Genomic DNA, 20072 nt, shown 5'->3' on the forward strand with positions numbered 1-20072 from the left:
CAAAGCATGAGGCACCAACACACAGGTGTGGCCATATGCTACTAGCCCTTGACTTTCAAATGTCTCTTAATGATAAATACATAAACAGCATTATGACATCTCTATTAAATAGAAAGTTGGCAAGTCTGCTTAAAAAAAAGCAACTAGGAACCAAAGAACCAGGATTAATAAAGGAGACTTACTTAGAATAGGAGGAGCCAACATCTTACTCCAAGTTACATTTTTGTCCTCACCAAGATGAATTGAGATGTAAGAAATTTAGAAATGGTTTTGGTGGCTCAATCTAATGCACAAAGGCTATTGAACATCCAAGAAACAGCTAGATGTCTGCACTCTACACAGTGCTTTCCAATGAAATTCAAACTGGAAAGATCCAAGACCACAGACCAAGGGATCGAAGAAAAAAAAAAAAGAACAAAAGCTACATAGATTTAAAGTGCAATGCAAAGATTTAATGACACAACAACACTGTGCAGTACATGATTCCATATGTCAACATTACATTGCAATGTTTAAAATATCTGCACTATAATAAAAAGTCATGAACAAGACACTTCACACTTGCCAGTCCAACAGACTAACAAGGTTCATTGTTCTTTACTTTCTCTCTCCAATGCAATGAGCTGCGTTTCCACTGCCCAAAACCTCATTCTGGAAACCACTCTCCATGAGTGCACTGCCTTACAATTGCAGAAACATTGACTTTGAAGCCTAAGAAGGGAAGATGAATGCATGCCAAATCTTAAGATCAAAGGGTTTGTCCCTTGAGGAGCTGGGGTAGAATTGAATTGGTTTAGTTCCAGAACCAAGTTGGTTCCTTGAGGAGCGGCAATTGTTAAGGCCATGCTCAGGGAGAATGGCATCGAGCAAGAATTGGGTTGAAGGACTACTCCAACATGGCTTCAGTGAGCAGTGCAAACACAGCTCTTGCAGCAAGCTGTTCTCTGCTGCTTTTAAATTCGTTCTAAAGCAAAAACGTGTTCATTAATTTTATTATACGTGCTTTGTGTACATTTTAGGTTACGTGGAACAGTGTTTAAGTATGCAGTGCCCGATTTTCAGTATCTTGTGCCTCTTCTCTTGGTGGAGCCTATAGATATTGGAAAGGAAAAAAAACATTAAAGAGTACATAGAATCAATTGCCACAAGTCATTTTCCCCACACTATTCAGTGCATTCAGAATGTACCAGCAAACCCCTCCCACTTCTATAAAAGAAGCAATTTGGGGGGGATATTGTTAAATACTAGATTTCAGAACAAGGGACTAAGCAAATGCTTAACAGATGTAACAGTAGGGAAGATTAAAACTTGGGAATGAACTAGATTAATGTTCTACTACAGTACATCCAGTGAGGGATGGTTTTACATAAGCAAGTCAACACAAAAATGGAAGAATATCTTCTAAGAGTACAGCATACCTCTGCCTCTTTGGACCCTTGGAAGATCTCCATCTTCATTGTCATCACAATCATTTCTCCTGGGCTTCTGGTACACAAATGCCTTGTATGAAGCCCTTTTACGTGGAGGTCTCTCTGGAAAGGTGTGGGTTCCGAAAGAAGGGTGTCATTTTTAACTCTTAACCTTCTACAATAATGAATACATTAGGGCAGGCTCAAATTGTTCCCAACCAACTTGAGTTACTAGAAAGATCTAAGCATTCAAATACTGAACTTGGGGTACCAAGTACCTTGATCTCGTCCTCGTGAAGGATATGGTTTCCATTGCTTTGATCTTGGTTTGGCGCCATAACTCTCCCAACTCTCCTGATCAGATGTCACTGTGCCTTCTCTCCAAGGCTTCTCTGCAGGAATAAACATCAGAATGGTAAAAAAAAAAAACCTCAACCTAATCAGTACAAACTCTCAGCTTGAGGACAACTGTAAAGATTCTAATTTGGAGGGAAATAAAGTCAGATATGAATAAATTCACTCTGAAAATTATAAAACATGAGGCTTTCTGGATCTCATGACTTACCCGTTTGGCGTTTAAGGTGGACATTCTTCATTTCCTGACCTTTATGTTTTTCGGCTTTGGACGCAGTCTTGTGCTCCTCACAACACTCACTCTCCTCAGGATAATCTTTCCCTTGATGCTCATGACAAGCAGAGTCCTCGTTCTCACCGCAGCAGCCTTTTCTGGATTTTTGCTTGGGGAGCTGTCTAGCAGCACTGCAAGGCTGGGATGGTCTCTTTGGATGCGGTGGCTTTTTCATACTTGCAGCTTTTCTCGACTCTCTGCCCTTTTTCGACACCTCGCCTTTCTCCTCTTCGACGAGCTCTTCGTACGTGTCCTCCGTCTCCGTGTATTCTGCGTTTCCCGATGCCGAGACTTTGGATTTTTTTGTTTCTTTGGATAAACTTGAGCCACAGGTCGCACAGGTTTTCATTTTTGGACAAACTGGGCACTCTTCTTCATGTAATAAACTATTTTGGATCTCTTCCCCAAGACGTTCCTGCACCTCATTTGCCACGTGACTAAGTCTCCCCCCTGCATACACATGGCCAGGCATTAAATCAATATCTTCCAAATCCGTCGAGAACATTTCATCCCTGGAGGAAAGCTCATCCAAAGAAGGACTAAGAACACTCTGCCGCTCCTGGGCAATCTGTGGATAGTAGCTATAGTAGTAGGAATTCCCAAATGTAGACAGATAACTTGAAGGGGGAATAAATGAGGCTGCTGAATCTATGTACCAAAGAGGATTATCTTTCTGCATCTCTTCCGATGGAGCACGTGCACCGCAAGACTGTTTTGAGTTATTGTACTGCAGATCCTCGCTACCAGGGACTTGCCTTTCCACACTCTTCTTTTTGTCAGCTGGGGAGGGCATTTTGGTGACCACTTCATGAGGTTGTTCAGCACCCTCGTGAGCCAACCAGTTGGAAGGGGGAAGGTTCGATGGCAACGGCTCAGCCAGAGGCCAAGTGGTGTCACCGCCTTGTTTTGAAGCCACATCACAGCCCTGCACAGCACCCGGCTGAGGATCCAGCCCGGTCAACTTGTCAGATTTGTTTCTGCCACATCGAGTACCTTGGTTTTCCCGGTTTCTGCTGCCTGAGCCATCAGTGAATTTCTCCGGGAAGGCCGTATTGACCTGGGGCTCAGATTCATCTGAGCATTGTGCTTTTGGCCCCACATTTTCTTCGTGAACGGAGGAGCTATCCAGGGGTAGCACACCCTCACAGGAACTGACTGACCAACCTTCCTGGCGAGCCAAGTCTTCCAGCCTCCTTTGGTTCGACTCCACATCATACGCAGCAGCAGCAGCAGCAGCGGGTTCACTGAACACTTTCACTGGCGAAGACAAGGGCTTGTCTCCCGATCTCACTTTTTTGGGCACGCTCCTCTGCGGCAGAGGTTCTTTGCCCTCGTTCTGTGCCACTTGTTTCTGCTCATCCCCCGGCACAAATGTCCCGGAGTTCTGGGAGGCTATCCCAGAATCCAACTCCTTTTCACTAGCAGGATGGCAAGTCCCCATTTTGCCCAGACTTTCAATAAGTTTATTCACAGCTTCACTAGGATCAGTCTGAACCTCCGAGGTGGCAGTTTCCCTCCTCATGCGTGTTTGGTGGTAGCGAAACCTTACATCATAGGCCCCAGTGGAAGGAAAGTGAGGGTTAAACATCCTCCTGTAGTCCATTGGCTGCATTGGTGCCTGTGGGACAACATATCCTGGATACTGCATGTATGGATAAGGAGGCAGATAGGGACGCCCAAACGGGAAGCCTGCAAATTACAAGCAACACTCAAATGTTTTACATATTTAAAAGGAGGGAGCAGGAAAGCACAGAGGCGGTGAAGCTCTTGACATACCTGATCCATGGAAGCCATATTGACCAAAAGGATTGTTCATGTGCCATTGGTATAAAAAATAGGGTTGAGAAGGTGGTTGTACATAGAAAAACGGTCTTGTGTGATTTACTGGATGCTGATGTGGTTGCCCACTTCCCGATGAAGGATGCTGAGGATTATTCATTTCTGCAAGCAACGGGAGAAACACTGGAAAAAATTAACTCGATTCCCACTTGGTACAAAAAGCAACGAGTAGCAAAACGGCCTTGGTTAACAGACGATCAAGTCCAACCTGGTAAACTCGAAGTTCACTGCGAATCTACTACACGATAGCTACCACTGGTTGTTAGAGAGAAGAGATGTTTAAAAGGAACATTACCTTCCATCTTTTCCTTAGTGCTCCAAGAGACACACACAGCACAGGATACTAGACACGCAAAGATACTGTGGACGGGGGAAAAAACAGCGTGCAGGTAAACTTCCTTCATTTCCACACCTTCCCCCCCAACGTTTAATTTTTACACTCTCTCAATCCCAGTTTCAAAAGCCATCCTCAACATTTTATACCATAAGGGGAAACTGCACCATCTCCACGTATTTCAGAAAATGCATGAATAATAGAACTGCGTAAAGAGATTAATTTCGTAGAAGTCGTGCGTGACAGGACAGGATTTTAAAGTATACCAAAGTTTTTTTTTTTTACCCGAGAAAGGTAAAACCCCATACCAAGAACGTAAACTGTGCTTTATCGATTAATACAACTACTCAACGCTCACGAATCGTCCTAGTTTCTTCTACCAGAAGAATAACGATACAAAGCTCTTTCCGGTTATATCACGCCTAATAACGGTATAAGAACAGCGAATTACAAGAATTGACGTTTTCGGGTGATAGCCAACAAACCAAACTTTTAGGGGGGGGGGGGGAAACGGAGAAATACTTACGAACCTCAATCAACTGTGAATGTGACAATTAAATTCAGTGTGGAACTCAGAACAGTGCACCAAACCCTGGAGAGTATAAAATTCTCTCTCGGTCACCTCCCTCCACACCATCTTTATAAAGTAGCAACGCTCCGTTAATTGTTAGCTAATTAGTCCGCATTCAAACAGGTGTCCTCGTCTTCTTTTCCTTAATCCGACATTCACATGCATGCAACTGTCTGAAACGACTTGCTGTTTTAACAGAAAAAAAATTACAGCTAGATTGATCTAACTTCATGAGTCAAAAAAGTAACAACGTACTACTTTATTATATGATCTGTATAATTTGGTCAGCTGTAGTGGTGCTATAATAAGATATGTAGTTTCGGGAATACTATCTTTGGGTGTTTATTTTATATAGAACAATTATTATTATTATTATTATTTACTAGGTCTTTTAGTACTGTCTGTTTTTAATGCCCTGATTAAAGTTCAGTCCGGGCTTGTAAAATCAAGTTTTCCTGAAATTCTCCCCTAATTACATGTCAAACGATGTCAAACTTCCCCCGATCTGTCTTGCGGCGGGCTTTCCTGGAAAACTTTAGAATGAAAAACCCAGAGAATTGTTAATTATTGTTTTGGGGGGCTATCATCCTCATCTTTCTAGAGGCCGTATAATTGCAGACTTGTTTGTACCTTTGAAACTTTAAAAAAAAAAACCGTGTTCGTGGCTTCGACAGACCCTTCTCTTTCCTGTAATCATCAACAGCACACTTCGCCTAAGTTGAGTTTTGAACGGAAAACAAAAACTCATTTGCTGGCTGTACTCTTCCAGATTTCTCTTCCTCGGCATGATTTTGCTTACTTGTGATTAAAAAAACGAAACCGTAAGGTGTTTAAACACAAAAAGAGGTATGTCATTCGTAGTTTGCTGTCACCTTTTAAAATACTGTGGAAAAAAATGCCCTTTTTTTTCATGACAATACCAGGGCGGCATGAACTGGATGAGGGCGTCTGGGTAGTAGCCGTTCTCTTAAAAATTAGCCTTGGTTTCGTTATGATGTTGTGCTTTGTGCTCTGCAGCAGCAGCTGCTGCTGCTACTACTACTGCGGACACTGCGCACAAAAAAAGGAGACGTTGAAAAACAGAAACCTGGCAGTATCATCATCCTGCCAGCAGGGGGCAGGCCCGCCCTCCGGAAGAGCGAGACGGCACGCCGCCCGCTGGGCGCATGCCCAGTATCCTCATTTGGCCTTTGCGTGGGGCGGCAGGGCGCATGCGCTGGCCTGCAGGGGCTCCGTGCCGCCGGACTGTATTTGTGTGAATTCGGCTTCCGGAGCCCCGAGTGTCTCTGACGGCCGGAGGAAGAGCGGCGTTAAACTGGAAATACAACAACAACAACAACAACGGGAGCTCAGCGCAGCGCGCAAACACACACACACAGACACAGAGGCACACGCGTAGGTGCAGAGGGAGAGGAGCAGGGGGAAGCTTTGCGCCAGCTGAGACACGAGTGGGAAAGCGAGAGGAGCTGCGCCTTGGCCAAGGCTGGAGCTGGACTTTTGCAGATCGGCGCCTGCAATGCCGAGATGAACTGAAACGGAGGGGGGGGCGACGAGGAGGGAGAGCGGCGGATGGGTAGCTCGCTAGGCAGTGCCGGGAGATCTCAGTGGGTGTAAAAATCCTGTGCATCTGCGGGGCAGGAGGGAAGAGCCGTGTCCCACCCCCCCCTCCCCATCCCCTCCCCATCCCCACCCACAGACCCTGCGATCGCCGCCGGCGGAGAGACGGGCGGAGGCGGCGGGACCCGGCAGAGGCTCCCCGATGACCTTTCCGCGGGCAGGAGCGAGGTAAGGCGACTGCAGCCAGGAGGCCCGGGCTGGAGACTGGCGCTTGGAGGGTCGGGAGGGGAGGAGAGCAGGAGCAGGAGCAGGAGGGGGTCTCTATACTCCGGCTATTACTGTTATAATTTTATGGATTCCGGAGGGAAGACCGGGCTGGACGCGGAGAGGGGGGCGTTGAGTGCGTTTTTCTCCTGCGAGGGGGGGGTGGGTGGGCTGGTGGCGGAAAAGTGAAGTTTTCTTCTCGCCGCCGTGGGTGACACATGTGGCCTAGCCGGGAGAGCAGCAGCCGCCGCCGCGCTGGGTGGCGCGGTGTGGCTTGTCGCCCCGGGGCGATGCGCAGACAGACCCGGTTGAAAAGTGAGACGCACGCACACTTTCTCTCTGTCTCTCTCTCTCAAACACACACACACACAGACAAGAAGAGAGTCAAAAACAGAGAGGCGGCCCTACATAACAGAACACCGCGTTGATTTCAACTGGAGCTCCCACAGCGCCCCGGCGCGCACACTGTGTAGAGAAAAACCGTTTTGTTGTTTGGCGTGTGGCGTGTGGCGTGTGGCGTGTGGCGTGTGGCGTCCCCCCCCCCCGCACCCCGCACCCCGGGCCCGACGGGCACAGCTCGCACATGGGCTCCGTGAGGACCAGCCGCCGCGCCGGGTTGGTTCTGCTCATCCTCGAGTGGCCGGGAGTCGCCCCCACCCCCCCCCGTTTTTGGCGTGTGTGAGCCGTACTTGATCGCCATTACAGCCCGCATTGCGTGGGCACTGGGGGTACCGTCTCTCTCTTCACCGGAAACGTCCCGCAACGGAGGGATGTGGCGAGACCGTCATCTGCAGCCCGCTGTCGGGGGACCGTGCCGGTGTGCGCCTGCTAGGAAACCGGGGGGAAACGCATCTCTGATGGGGCCTCCTGTTTGCCCGCAGCGATTCCCCCTTTTCCTGAAAACGTTGCCGGAACGCGTCATGTCAGGCAACTGATCAGTTATTAGTTTTTCAGCTTCCGTTTTTTTTTTGTCGTTTTTATGTCGCCCACGCTTTGCAAAGTGCGGAGGTGTCCAGCTCCTGGAGTTTAACTCGGCTCGGGTGTAGAGAACGCGTGAAGTATCGCAGGATACTATAGTACTTGCATTTTCCTGTGCTGTAAAATGTCATCAATGTCTGATGAGAGGACAGAAAATTTTAGTGTTAGGATGTATCTTTGGGAGATCGTCTTACCGCCCCTGTCTGAGTCAGTCACACTTTCTGAACACATCAACAGGCAGGTAAGACTGTATAGATGCTGTTGCCCCTGCAGCTTCTTACAGATAATGACAGGTATACTAAGTTTAAGATTGTTTAACGTATGCTTGTTTAAGATCGCTTCCTTCCATTTAACCCTAAAACCGGACAACATCACTATAAAGGGTGCTGTCCTGGCACTGAAGCTTTGAATATACATTAGTCTTTCGGTAAGATCTCTTAAAATTTCCTTCAGTTCAGTGCAGAAGTGTTTGCAGAATCTTGATTGTTTTCTCACAACGCTGATATACTGGGAGCTGGTTAATAAAGCAAACCTTGCAGTACAAATAGCTGGAATGCAGTGATGTCCAGGCTGTTAACTTAAAATGGCACATGTTGTTATGTCATTGCGGTAAAGAGTGTAGGTTATTTTAAATGCGCATTTAAACTCAAGTTCTAATTTGTTGTATCCCCAAAATACAGTAAAGTCCCCAAAGTGACTTTGCTGTAATTCTGCCCACATGACTAATTGGCTTCTCGCCTGATGCCACAACCTAGCACAGTGAATGCTTTATTTGATGAATAAAGGCTCCAAAAGTTGCTGTTGCCTCAGGATACAAGTAGATGGAAAGGTTTTACTTTCCCAAGCTGCTGTCACAATTTGGTTTATCACTGCTACGTCTCTGAAATTTGAGGACTCTATACGTGTAACTGTTTAACGTTAGGGATTTGATTATTCAAAGAAGTATTTTCTAAAATTGAAGAATTAAATGAAATAAGTGCCTTTTTTGCTGCGGGGGAGAACGCCAAACTATGTAACATCCCAACCTACACCATTACCGCAGTTGTCAGCAATGTATGCTTTGTGTAGACTTGTCCTTTTCAGTAGGTAGCCTGTATTAAATCACGATCCACATGATTGTAAGAAGATCAGTTCCCGCTGTACAAATGCAGTGCTATGTTTGTATTTGAAGATGTTCGAGTACAAGCTGTGTCAGTCTGTGTGGCCTGCAATGGAACGAGTAAAGGTTAATTCCACTCTGAGGAGCAGAATGAAGAAACAGTTTGTCGTCTTCTTCAGGTGTGAACGTGTTCAGGCTGTATTTTTCATTGCAGACAGTTACTTATCCCACAAGTCTAATTACCTTTATTAGCTTCTCCTTCTGGTGGTCTTTAAATATGCTCTTTCATAATTAGGTACAGCAGGAGACAGATACGTTAATCCAACATGAACGTTTTAACTTGGTTTTCTTGTTTTATTCTTTGCAATAATATGAGTCATTTGTGTAGACTGTTGAACATAAACAAACAAAAGCCGATAAAAGCCATTTGGTCTGTATAGCCTGTTAGGTAGTAAGTAGATGGAACGATCTCATCCAGCCCTTTCTTGAAAGAAGCCAGTGTATCAGGTTCAACACCATGGCTTGGTAGCTGGATGTGCACTACCACAACACCCTGGGAAGCACTAACATGCTTTACTTTTCTAGGTGTCTGCTGCATAGCCCTCATGTAAAAGGTTTAAGGACAACATAACATCTTACTTACAACATGATCTTGCAGTAAAATGGATTTTTAGATTGTAGCTTCTTTCGCTGAGAAGATTATAGAAAAGCATGTGAGACAGTTATCTCACAGCGGAGCTGGGGGAGATACGGACACAGAATTGAAGCTTATCAGAGAAAGTCTTGCACAGTAAGCATTTTATCTTTGATGGACACCCAGAATTGTCTTGATATTTTTTTCCGTTTTGCAAGTACTGTTTTGGTCATTATTTTGTCTGGAAATTGATTAGAGTGGTTTATATTAGCTTCTTCTTTAGTTTCTGTCTTTGTAAATATTACCAGTTACGTTTAAAGGGGGCAGTAATGTAATATACCACCAAGTTAAATGTGAATTGCAGAAGGATCTGCCTTTGTAGTGTTTTTTTTTGTTTATTAGACCCATTTTTTGACAGTTGTTAATTTAATTATATTTCTATAATGACTAGTTATAATTGTATTTCTCAACATATTGTACTCATAGGATCTTCTGTAACTGGTCATTAGTCATTTTCTCAGCACCAGAACAGGCAAACATGAAACCATTTTGTTTTCTTCACACATGCCAGTTTGGAAGGGCGCCTTGCTCATCTTGTCTTATAGAACTGTAGCTTGTATTGCAGCATGGGAAAGATGAAGACCTCACTGTCCATGCGTCTTTCACCCGAGATCTTGAGCTGTTTGATTTGTGGATAGCTGTCCACACAGAGCACAAAGGGTGGAGTCGACCTAGCTGTAGAAGTCATTATCACCCTACAAGATGAATTTGTGAGGCTTCACACCTAACCACCCAAAGTCAGAGAAAGAGGTGGCGGAGATTCGTAATGCTGTTGTCTTGATAATCCGCTCCAAACTATCCACTGATCATCGGCGTTTATCCATTGAGCTGCTTGAGGTGGATACTTTTTTTGTGTGCTACAGGCATGTCCAGTTAAAGTCATGCTGCTGCTTTCCTATTGCTAGCTGTTAAGGTGAGGTGAGAAAAGGCTGATTCCTTCTGTGATTGAACCAGGCATTGAACACCTGCTCAGGGTGGTTTGATCATGGCCTCTGTCTTCCCTCCCTAGCCTGAAGAAAGGCAAGTGTCTGGCTATGGTTTTTACACCAAGGTCCCTGCCATTTCAGTCTGCCTCAGCCCAGTAATCTCCCCCCCATTTGGAGTGTGCATGAGTTGTGATGAAGTGGCAAGGCGTTGACTCTTTCTGTAATGTCTAATTCTTGCCCCGTTTTTGTTTTGAAGTCTTATTTCAGGTGCGTTTTGCGGTTACATTACACATTCTTGCACCACTGCATTCGCGTGTTGAGAACAGTGCAGGACACTACAGCCGAAACCGTGTCCTCACTCCTGCAGTTCCACAGGCTGCTCGTGTTCTTCTGTGAGTAATGCACAGTATGCTGCAGTGATTCACTAGTGCTGGGTCGCCCATAGAAACTGTTGACTCGTGCTTGAACAGTTTAGTTTCATAATTTGGATAACAAAGCAGCAGTGTTATTTGCAGATATTGAATAATACTTTATGCTTAATAATCGGCCTCTGCTGGATATGCTTTGAACATTAGTTATTTTGAATAATCGTAATTTCTCGTTAAAATGTACTAATCCCATGTTCAAAATGGAGCATATCTTCTGTAAATGCTCATAAGTCATTTCTTTCAGACATGAAATAGTTATCGTTTTCTTCACACACGCCACTTTGCAGGCATGCGTAGCTTTAAAACATTTGAGATGAGTTGTCCTTCCCGAGACTCGAGAGCTTTGCAGTGCTTAATGTAGGTTTTACCCAGGAATGCGTTTATGCTGAATCGCATGACAGCCACATCATCTTTCCTTGATTCACCCTGTGTAAGCTGACACAGCTGATAAAATGCAGTCAGACACCGAGTTGAGAGCCGCGACCGCCTGTTTTCTGTTGTCTGTGCAGGTGCTTCCCTCCCTTGCAGTTGAAAGTGCCTGTCCCCCCAGGCTCTCTGTGGGAACGGTGGAGGGAAGCCGGTTCAGCCTGCTGGCGAAGAGATCAGTCTGTTGACGGCTCCGTTTCTCATGTTCGATGGGCTTCTGGCGCGCGTTGGTTGCCCTTCAGATGCATCTTGACACATGCGTGTTTCCAGCATGTCGAGTGTCGGCGGTTGTTGTTTTTTTTTAACCAAAATCATAGTTTTGGGAGACCCTCTGTGTTTAGTTTTCTCTACGTCCTTTTAAGCGCACAAGATTTTGCTGGATTTGTGGAACCTTGACAGGTTTCACATTTTCCCAACTTTGTTTTTATGGAAAAAGATTCTTAGTTTTAAGTTTTCATTTAATGAGAAACTCCATTGTCCTTGTAAATTGTGCACAGTATTTTCACATATATTTAATTTTGCCTTCATAGGGCAGGTATTCACAAGACAACTTCTTGTCACTAGCTTTTGACTGTGTTCAGTCAACATTGGAATTTTGATCAGTGAAATATTCAATTTTTAGGGAAATATAAATTAGGGAGTCTTATATGCTATTCAAGTTTCCTGTGGTGTTAAAATTGCTTGCTTGATTATTAAGCTCATAGTAAATGCAGAACAGAAATGATCATGATCTTTAGACCCACCCTTCCCCTCACATCAATGCATGTTGGAATTATATATGCAGTGTCCTGGGTTTATACAGTCTGGCCTGCTAAAGTCTCGCCCTTAACGCAGTAAAGTCATTTCTCACCTCCCCTGTGCTACTGTGTCTCCAGGTGCAGGCAGCACTCCAGCAGTAGATGAAGTGGCCTTCCCCCCTTTCTTGTCATCCTTACACTATTTAAAAAGCTATTTAAACTATAAAAACAATATTAAATAACTTGGGGAAGATGAGTAGTCTTTGTACTAGGTTGCAAATCTTGTCACTAGAGAAGTAAGAGATTCAAGTGGCCACTTGTGCTGACTGCAAAGGAACAAGTGCAGGCCAGTTCCACCCTGGACAGCAGAATGAAGAAACGCAGAGGTCTGGCAGTTGGACCTTCAGGGATGCGAGCAGGATTATAAACTCGCGTCCCTCCCTTCCGAAATAAACCCAGCTGCCGAATTTGTTCCCTCTTTGTACTCATCCGCATGGAATTAACATTTACTAGTAAAATTGGTCTGAATGTCAGTCGGTTCACTTCTGCCACTGCACTGTTACATTACTCACCTGGAAACGCAAATTCCAGTTTAACTCTTGAGTTGCACTTGTAGACGGCAAGCACAGATAGGATTTTTTTTGTTTTAAAGAAAGCGAGCCCTGCTTTACTAGCAAGAGAAGGATGTCTCCTGATCGGTGTGCGCGAGGGCTGTTTTAACTGGGGTGGTGTTCTCTCCTAGGCACTGGAGCCGGCCCACACTGATGTAGCTGCCCCTGAGGACACTGCCACCTGACTACCTCAAGTCCCCAGTAATGTGCTGTGTCATTCCCAGACTCCACACGAGTCTCCGCAGGCTCCCTTCCGACGTCCCTGGGGGAAAGACTTAAGTTACCTGATCAATGTGGAATGACCTGGGAACTGGCTCTGAATCCTAAAGGAGGTTGCTGATTGAACTGGCCACCCGCTTAGGAGACAAAGAACATCGCCTTCATCGGCATTTCTTGGACACGTTGATCAGCAGCGCCCAGAGGCTTGCTTTTTTTTTTGCCGCCGAGTTCCTGAGCTTGTGTTCTGCTTCTCTTGTTGTTGTTGTTTTTTTGTTGTTGTTGTTTTGCTCTCTCGCTGCGTGGCTCGGACTGGGCGTGATTCATGGGATGCAATCATGTCAGACCTCACTGAGCGGAGGCCAGTCAATACGGAGTACGCTGTCTCCCTGCTGGAGCAGCTTAAATTCTTCTACGAGCAGAAATTGCTGACTGACATTGTGCTAATCGTGGAGGGCACTGAATTTCCTTGTCATAAAATGGTCCTGGCGACATGCAGCTCCTATTTCAGGTGAGTGATAGTATTTCCTTTTAATTTCTGTGTGATGTTGCCGCGTATATCCCTGATGTGAGAGCTGAGTGTTTAGGTGTTTATTTACCAAGTTGCGTGGTGGATGAACTCTATAATTCCAGCTCTGTCTCTATGATTTTTGTTTTGCCTTTTGAACAACTCTATCCAGCTTATTCTATGGGGAAAAATGGCTTTAAAGAACCATTTTGTTATTCCAGAGACATTCCCAGCAAAGAGAGAAAAGCTGTAGATCTTTCATTTGGTGAAAGTGGTTGGTACTAAACTGGCAGTGGGCTTTCTTGGGTGTTGAATGTTAGTGAATCAAGTTCATAATTATAAAGCTATTTGTGCTGGCTAAAAGTAACATTATCAGAATAAAATGCTTCCTGTAAAATTACCCCACCGCCAAAAAATAATGAATGGTGACGGGTCCCTGGTAATCAAACCAATTTGCTCCGCAGTGCTCTCTGTAGAGAAAGAAGATATGTCTTAGTTGAGTAGGCTTGATTATGGGCGAGTACCTCCATTTTATAAATTGCAAGGCAGGAAGTATCACATGTCAATGGGCATCCAAATGTGAAGCATCACGTGACCAGCCAGACTGCTGGTTTGCATTCACAGGTGATGTGACATTGCACACTTGAGAAAATAAGTCTATGAAATGGTCTACGACAAAGACAGCAGTTAGCAAACCAGGAGGTACATTTAAGGAGGTATCAGTCCCTTGTTGTCCGCTGGATTTTTGGTGTTAAAAAGTGGGAGAATGAAGCATAGTTTGTGGTAGCCATGTAACTGGAGATAGGGGTGGGTGGGTAGTTTAGTCAATACTGTACAATCATGGCACATGAACTCCATATTTAAACACAATTAGGTGAAATTCACATTTTGGTTCTAAAATCATCATTTGGATTTATCTCATCTCATACATACAGAATGCTTACATGAGTCCAAATTTGACCTAGAAAACTAGTTTTGCAGAGACTGTATAGAAGCTGGGAATGACTGTAGTATATACCACACAGGCTGGCTGGAGATGTAGGTGATCTGTAGTTGTGACATTAGCTCCTTTATTAATGATGGTCTGGGGGTGGGGCGGGCTGAGACTTTAAGTTGATCTTTATAGTGCTTCTGTAAATCCTGGGTGAATTATATTCTGAATGGCTGTTGATGTAAGGTAAATACCAAGTAGAAAATAAATTTCATAAGGTTGGGGAGAAGCTTTTTCTTTCACAACAGTATATTTGGGTGACCAGGCTTGGTCCTGGAAGACCACAGTCTGAAAGATTTTGTAGGTCACCTTTAAATGCCAGTTCAGACTGATAACGTGTTTGATCAATTTAACAGGTCAGTTATTCCCCATAGGTCAATTTCAGACTGCTTTGGTTCTGAAAGGCTGCAGAGTATTTACATTTTTTTCCCCAAGAGATGCTAAAACTACTTTGTTAAACTCTCTGCCAATTCTCCAGCTGATCTGAGTGGTTAGTAATGGATCATGTTAAGGTGTCTGCTGGACTGTCTCTCTCGGAAGAGAATTGGTCAGCCTCTGACTATTGCACGTTGACGGAGCTCAGTAGTAACAGACGTTGATCACAGTAGAGTGCTTCAGCATACAGGACCCATCACAGAATGTGTTTTTAAAACGAATAAGAAAGGTAAATTCATTCCCAACAGTAACATCAGTTCCTATTGAACCAAACGTTTTTGAACATTTTTCATCTTCAATTTAAACCTGTTGTAGCCCACTTACAACTTCCCAGTTTTTAGTGATACCATTCCATGACATGGAAACATGGGGTATGTGTGCCAGGGACTGCAGCGTGAGGGTAAATCTCCTGTTCTTCCCACAGGGCAATGTTCATGAGCGGACTCAGTGAGAGTAAACAGACTCATATTCACCTGCGGAATGTGGACCCTGCCACTCTTCAGATAATCATTACCTATGCATACACAGGTAACCTGGCAATAAACGACAGCACTGTTGAGCCTCTGTACGAGACGGCCTGCTTCTTACAGGTGAGCCTCAATGCCAATGTTTGTGTAAGGCAAAGGGACGAGGTACATTTAATGCCACCCCAGATGATTTCATTCTTAAATACCTCCACTGAACGTAGTTCACTGTAGTGAACGTTTAACCTTATACCATGTGAAACAGGACAATATCAGTGTCCTTTGTAATATATATTGTTTGTAATTTTTACATAACTGCTGTTTTATCATGTAATCCCCAAGGTAATTATATCATGCTTGATTGTTTTTATTAAAAAAATTAATTGCATGAAAATATTTGTTCGAGGGGCCCATCCTAAGTCAAAATATGTTGTATTAAAGTAGTTTAAACATTAAAAAACACTTACAAATCTTTGCTGGGGGTATGCTTTAGAAGGTGAGAGCTCTGTATTGGGACATTGAACATCCCACTGGAGTGCTTGAGATAGAAGCTATGTAGCAAGCTTTACAAAAACACACTTTTCCCCCATTCTGGTTGCATAACTGCAAATAAAATAAATAAAACTGTTGACTTTTTAAAATCTTTTCTTGCTCTGCCTCCCAGGTGGAAGATGTGCTGCTTCGATGCAGGGAGTACCTGGTCAAAAAAATCAATGCGGAGAACTGCGTGCGGATGTTGAGCATCGGCGACCTGTTCAGCTGCAACGAGCTCAAGCAGAGTGCCAAGCGCATGGTGGAGCACAAGTTTGCGGTGGTGTACCGCCAGGAGGCCTTCCTGCAGCTGTCCCACGAGCTGCTGATAGACGTGCTGAGCAGCGACAATCTCAATGTGGAGAAGGAGGAGACGGTGCGGGAGGCGGCCATGCTGTGGCTCGAGTACAACATGGAGTCGCGCTCCCAGTACCTGTCGTCGGTGCTCAGCCAGATCCGCATCGACGCCCTCTCCGAAGTGACGCAGCGGGCCTGGTTCCAGGGCCTGCCGCCCAACGACAAATCCGTGGTGGTCCAAGGCCTCTACAAGTCCATGCCCAAGTTCTTCAAGCCTCGTCTGGGCATGACGAAGGAGGAGATGCTGATTTTCATCGAGGCGGCAACAGAGTCCCCTGGCGACAGCCCCGGCGTGGGTCCCTCGCACACGGCGGTCTGCTACAGCCCCCAGGCAGAGAAGGTGTACAAGCTGTGCAGTCCACCGGGAGACCTTCAGAAAGTGGGAACCCTGGTGACCCCCGACAATGACGTTTTCATCGCCGGGGGCCAGGTCCCCCTGAAGAACTCGATTGCCAACCACAGCAAGACGAACAAGCTGCAGGCCGTCTTCCGGTCGGTGGACAGCTTCTTCTGGTTCGACGCACAGCAGAACACCTGGGTGCCCAAGACGCCCATGCTGTGTGCCCGAATCAAGCCCTCGGTGGTCTTCTGCGAGGGCTACATCTATGCAATCGGTGGTGACAATGTGGGGGGCGAGTTGAACAGGAGGACGGTAGAGCGCTACGACTGCGAGAAGGACGAGTGGACCATGGTGAGCCCCCTGCCGTACGCCTGGAACTGGAGCACCTCGGTGGTGGCCCACAACTGCATTTACATCATGACCCACAACCTGATGTACTGCTACTTTCCCCGGGCCGACACCTGGGTGGAGATGGCCACGCGCAAGACCAGCCGCTGCTTTGCTTCGGCGGCCAGTTTCGGAGACCTCATCTTCTACATCGGGGGGCTGCACGTCGTCAGCAACTCGGGGATCCGCCTGCCCACCAGCACCGTCGACGGGTCCTCGGTGACGGTGGAGATCTACGACGTCAACAAGAACGAGTGGCGAACGGCCGCCAACATCCCTGCCAAGCGCTACTCCGACCCCTGCGTCAGGGCGGTGGTCATCCTGAACTCCCTGTGCATCTTCATGCGGGAGACGCACATGAACGAGCGGGCCCGCTACGCCATTTACCAGTACGACGCGGAGTTGGACCGCTGGTTCTTGCGGCAGCCGATCTCGGAGCGCGTGCTCTGGGATCTGGGCAAGGACTTCCGCTGCGCCGTGGGCAAACTGTATCCCTCCTGCTTGGAGGAGTCCCCCTGGAAACCCCCCACCTACCTCTTCTCCCCTGACGGAGCTGAAGAGTTCGAGATGGACGGCGAGATGGTGTCCCTTCCCCATGTATAGCTTTCAGCCCGCAGACTGGACCGTGCACCTCAGAACTGCTCTCCGAGGAAAGGGGGTGTTCTCGATCCAGGATGTTCAATGAGACAGATGTTTCAAGCAGTATTTGAAAAACCAGTGCGCAGAAGTCGGTGTGCCCCCTCTTACAACTAGCCCCCACACACGCGCTCACATCCTATCTCATGCATTGTCCCCTCACACGCAGTACTAAATGGAATGTCTCAGACAGAAATTAACACGTTAATTCCCTTCGAATATATAGGTAAACACGTGTAAGTCGTGTCATCGTGTTCTCTAAACGCGTTTCGATTGCTTTCTTGTTAAAACCACTTCATAACTTGCCAAGTCCCCCATTCCTTTACGGAAAACTTGCATACGTTGTAACGGAAGTCATTTCTTAATTCATATCGTCAAAAGTGAAAGCATAAACCCCAAAGCACTAATTAAAGAAAACTCTGGAATGTGACCGTATTTCTCCTGAAGTCCTACAATCCTGTGCAGTAAACAAAACGAGATATCAAAAGGCTATAGCAAGGTACTTATATTCAGATCTTTTGGCTCTAAGAGTCACTGGATGGTAGGAGTCTTGTTATGCGTTTTTTGTCTTCTCTGCTTGCCTGATGGGAATGTTATTGTGCAGATTTGGTCTGTTTTCATATGTAACATGCACTTATTCTTTTTTTTCCTCCGGGGCTGTATAGATATCTGGGTTATTCTGCAGTTCGCAAGATGTTTCCCTGTGTTTTCTTCTGCCTGAAAGTACTCCACTGAAATACTTCATGTTCTGACCTATACAGGGCTTAGTGTGCAAGAGACTCTTACAGAAGGCGATAGATACCCTCCCTTGAACGCTAGACAGTGTGAAGTTCTCCTGGTGATGGAGGACCTCATCTTTTAGCACAGTGCAGTTCACATTTGTCTTAGAAATGGCACTCTGTATGTTCTCATCACACCACAGCAGAAGTAGAAGTAGAGTGACACTACTTATATTGGTCAAGCCATAACCTTGATTACACAGACTGACATTTGTTGGTCCCTGAAGTTGCTCTGAGAGGAAGGAGTTTAGAGGGGGAGAATCTGTTTGCAAGGGGAGATGCGACCCTCTGTAATGAGCCACTGCATACTGTGCCCTGTCACTCATACATAGACACTGGTTTTTCACCTTTTGAAAAGGTGTTCTGTGAAAGTAATCACATATACTCACGTTTTATATAAAGTCGGGATGTTTGTGCTGCAGAGCTGAAACAAGACTGCTTTTACTCTTCCTGTTTGATAAGTGCAAAATTGTCCAGTGATTATAGAGTGTTAAACTGAAAAAAAGAATAGAACAATAACATTGTAACATGATGTGTTTAAAATCAAATTTGAAGCTTGTGTGCTTTGGCCATTCATTGTACATTTACATGAAGAATTTTACGTTGTACAGATGTATGTATTGTGCGCCAGTCGTCTTAAAAACCTTCCTGCGCATAAATCGTATTTTACCTAATTCATATTAAATGTTATGGTCCTGACTAATACGAATTAAGCCTGTTTACCTGTATATACATGTCAGTTGCTACTTCTGATAATTAATACAGGGGTGTTATACTGTTTCTACAATGTGATCTAAATAACTGAATAACTTAATGCACTTATGGGGAACTCCATGGAAGATGATGGCAACCGTACCAAAACCTCATTATTGTCCCACCACTGATAAAGGGCAGATCTATTTCTTTAACAGCAACAGCATTTAGGAACAGGGACCTTGTGGCTGCTGGTTCAGTCAGAAGTAGGCCCTCCTTCAAGAGTAATCTAAACTTCTAGCCTGTCTAATTGGACACAGGTCTTCCACGCAGCCGGTAGTTTACAAAGTTCGGACTCCGAAATGTTGCTGGATTTGCAATAGGATTTGCCGGCCTGTTTTTTTTTTGTTCTTTTATTTAGTGCGGGTCTCTTCAATACATGCCTCCACTCTCTCTATTATGAAAATTTTGGGCTCATGCATTATTTTCCTGCTGCTGAAATATATCTATATATAAATATATATTTTTCATTTGTTTAAAAAAGTTTTAGTGTGGAAATAACCAGGTCTATTTTGTATTAGTTTTTGTTGTTGTTAATTTAATATCGGACATTACTGTAGTGTGATTGTGTATAGATATCCTTACCTATCGTTTTTCTTTTTTTAATTACTACTTTTTTTTTCTGTGAGTGAACTATTGAGGAATCTTGCTGCTGTCTGTGGAGAAGAGCAGCTCCCCGGTGTTGCTCTGGAATTCGTCCCAGGAACCACTAGCAGTAGCGAAGGGTAAAAGGGGGCTTCCTCTGTTCTTAACATGAGCACAGGTGCTTCATGATAAACCTTACTAGCATCTAGCATGTTCGGCTGCATCTTGTTCCTTTGGCACTGTATTTTGAATGACATTAATTTATTAAAAAAACAACTTTACACAAACCTGCAGTATGGAAATCTTATTTGTGCAGTGGTGTTCTTATGCGCAAGTGTCCACTCAGAGCCACATAATGCGATTCTGGATTCTGTGCACCTGGCTAGAGTAACACCAGGAGTCACAATGACTCAACAGAAGGGATCACAGCAGTTAACGTTCATGATTCATTTATTTTACCTTGCTTTAAAACAGACTGAAATGTATTTTAGTGGACATGGTGCGGTTGCTGAAATCTGAGTGCACAATATTTTCAAACCATTTATGCCCAACAGTCTGGGTGCAAATGCTGAAACTGCAAATTAATCTG

The 20072-nt window shown here is 45.1% G+C and overlaps 2 protein-coding genes across 2 annotated transcripts; one reads left to right on the forward strand and one right to left on the reverse strand.

Moving 5' to 3' along the window:
• Positions 1-446: 446 nt before the first annotated feature.
• buc (bucky ball) lies at positions 447-6683 on the reverse strand. Its single transcript, XM_088918596.1, has 5 exons — positions 3814-6683; positions 1975-3726; positions 1688-1801; positions 1419-1532; positions 447-1090 (listed from the first exon to the last, which is right to left on the reverse strand). The coding sequence occupies exons 1-5, from the start codon at positions 3974-3976 to the stop codon at positions 1059-1061; spliced, it is 2175 nt and encodes a 724-aa protein (XP_088774722.1). The 5' UTR covers positions 3977-6683; the 3' UTR covers positions 447-1058.
• Positions 6416-19767, forward strand: kbtbd2 (kelch repeat and BTB (POZ) domain containing 2). The gene is made up of 4 exons (XM_088918593.1): positions 6416-6566; positions 12633-13228; positions 15076-15241; positions 15780-19767. Exons 2-4 carry the CDS (start codon positions 13056-13058, stop codon positions 17331-17333), a joined length of 1893 nt encoding a protein of 630 aa, XP_088774719.1. The 5' UTR covers positions 6416-6566; positions 12633-13055; the 3' UTR covers positions 17334-19767.
• The last annotated feature ends 305 nt before the right edge of the window (positions 19768-20072 follow it).

Source organism: Atractosteus spatula, chromosome 6 (assembly GCF_055471065.1).
Source record: "Atractosteus spatula isolate fAtrSpa1 chromosome 6, fAtrSpa1.hap1, whole genome shotgun sequence".
Taxonomy (NCBI): domain Eukaryota; kingdom Metazoa; phylum Chordata; class Actinopteri; order Semionotiformes; family Lepisosteidae; genus Atractosteus; species Atractosteus spatula.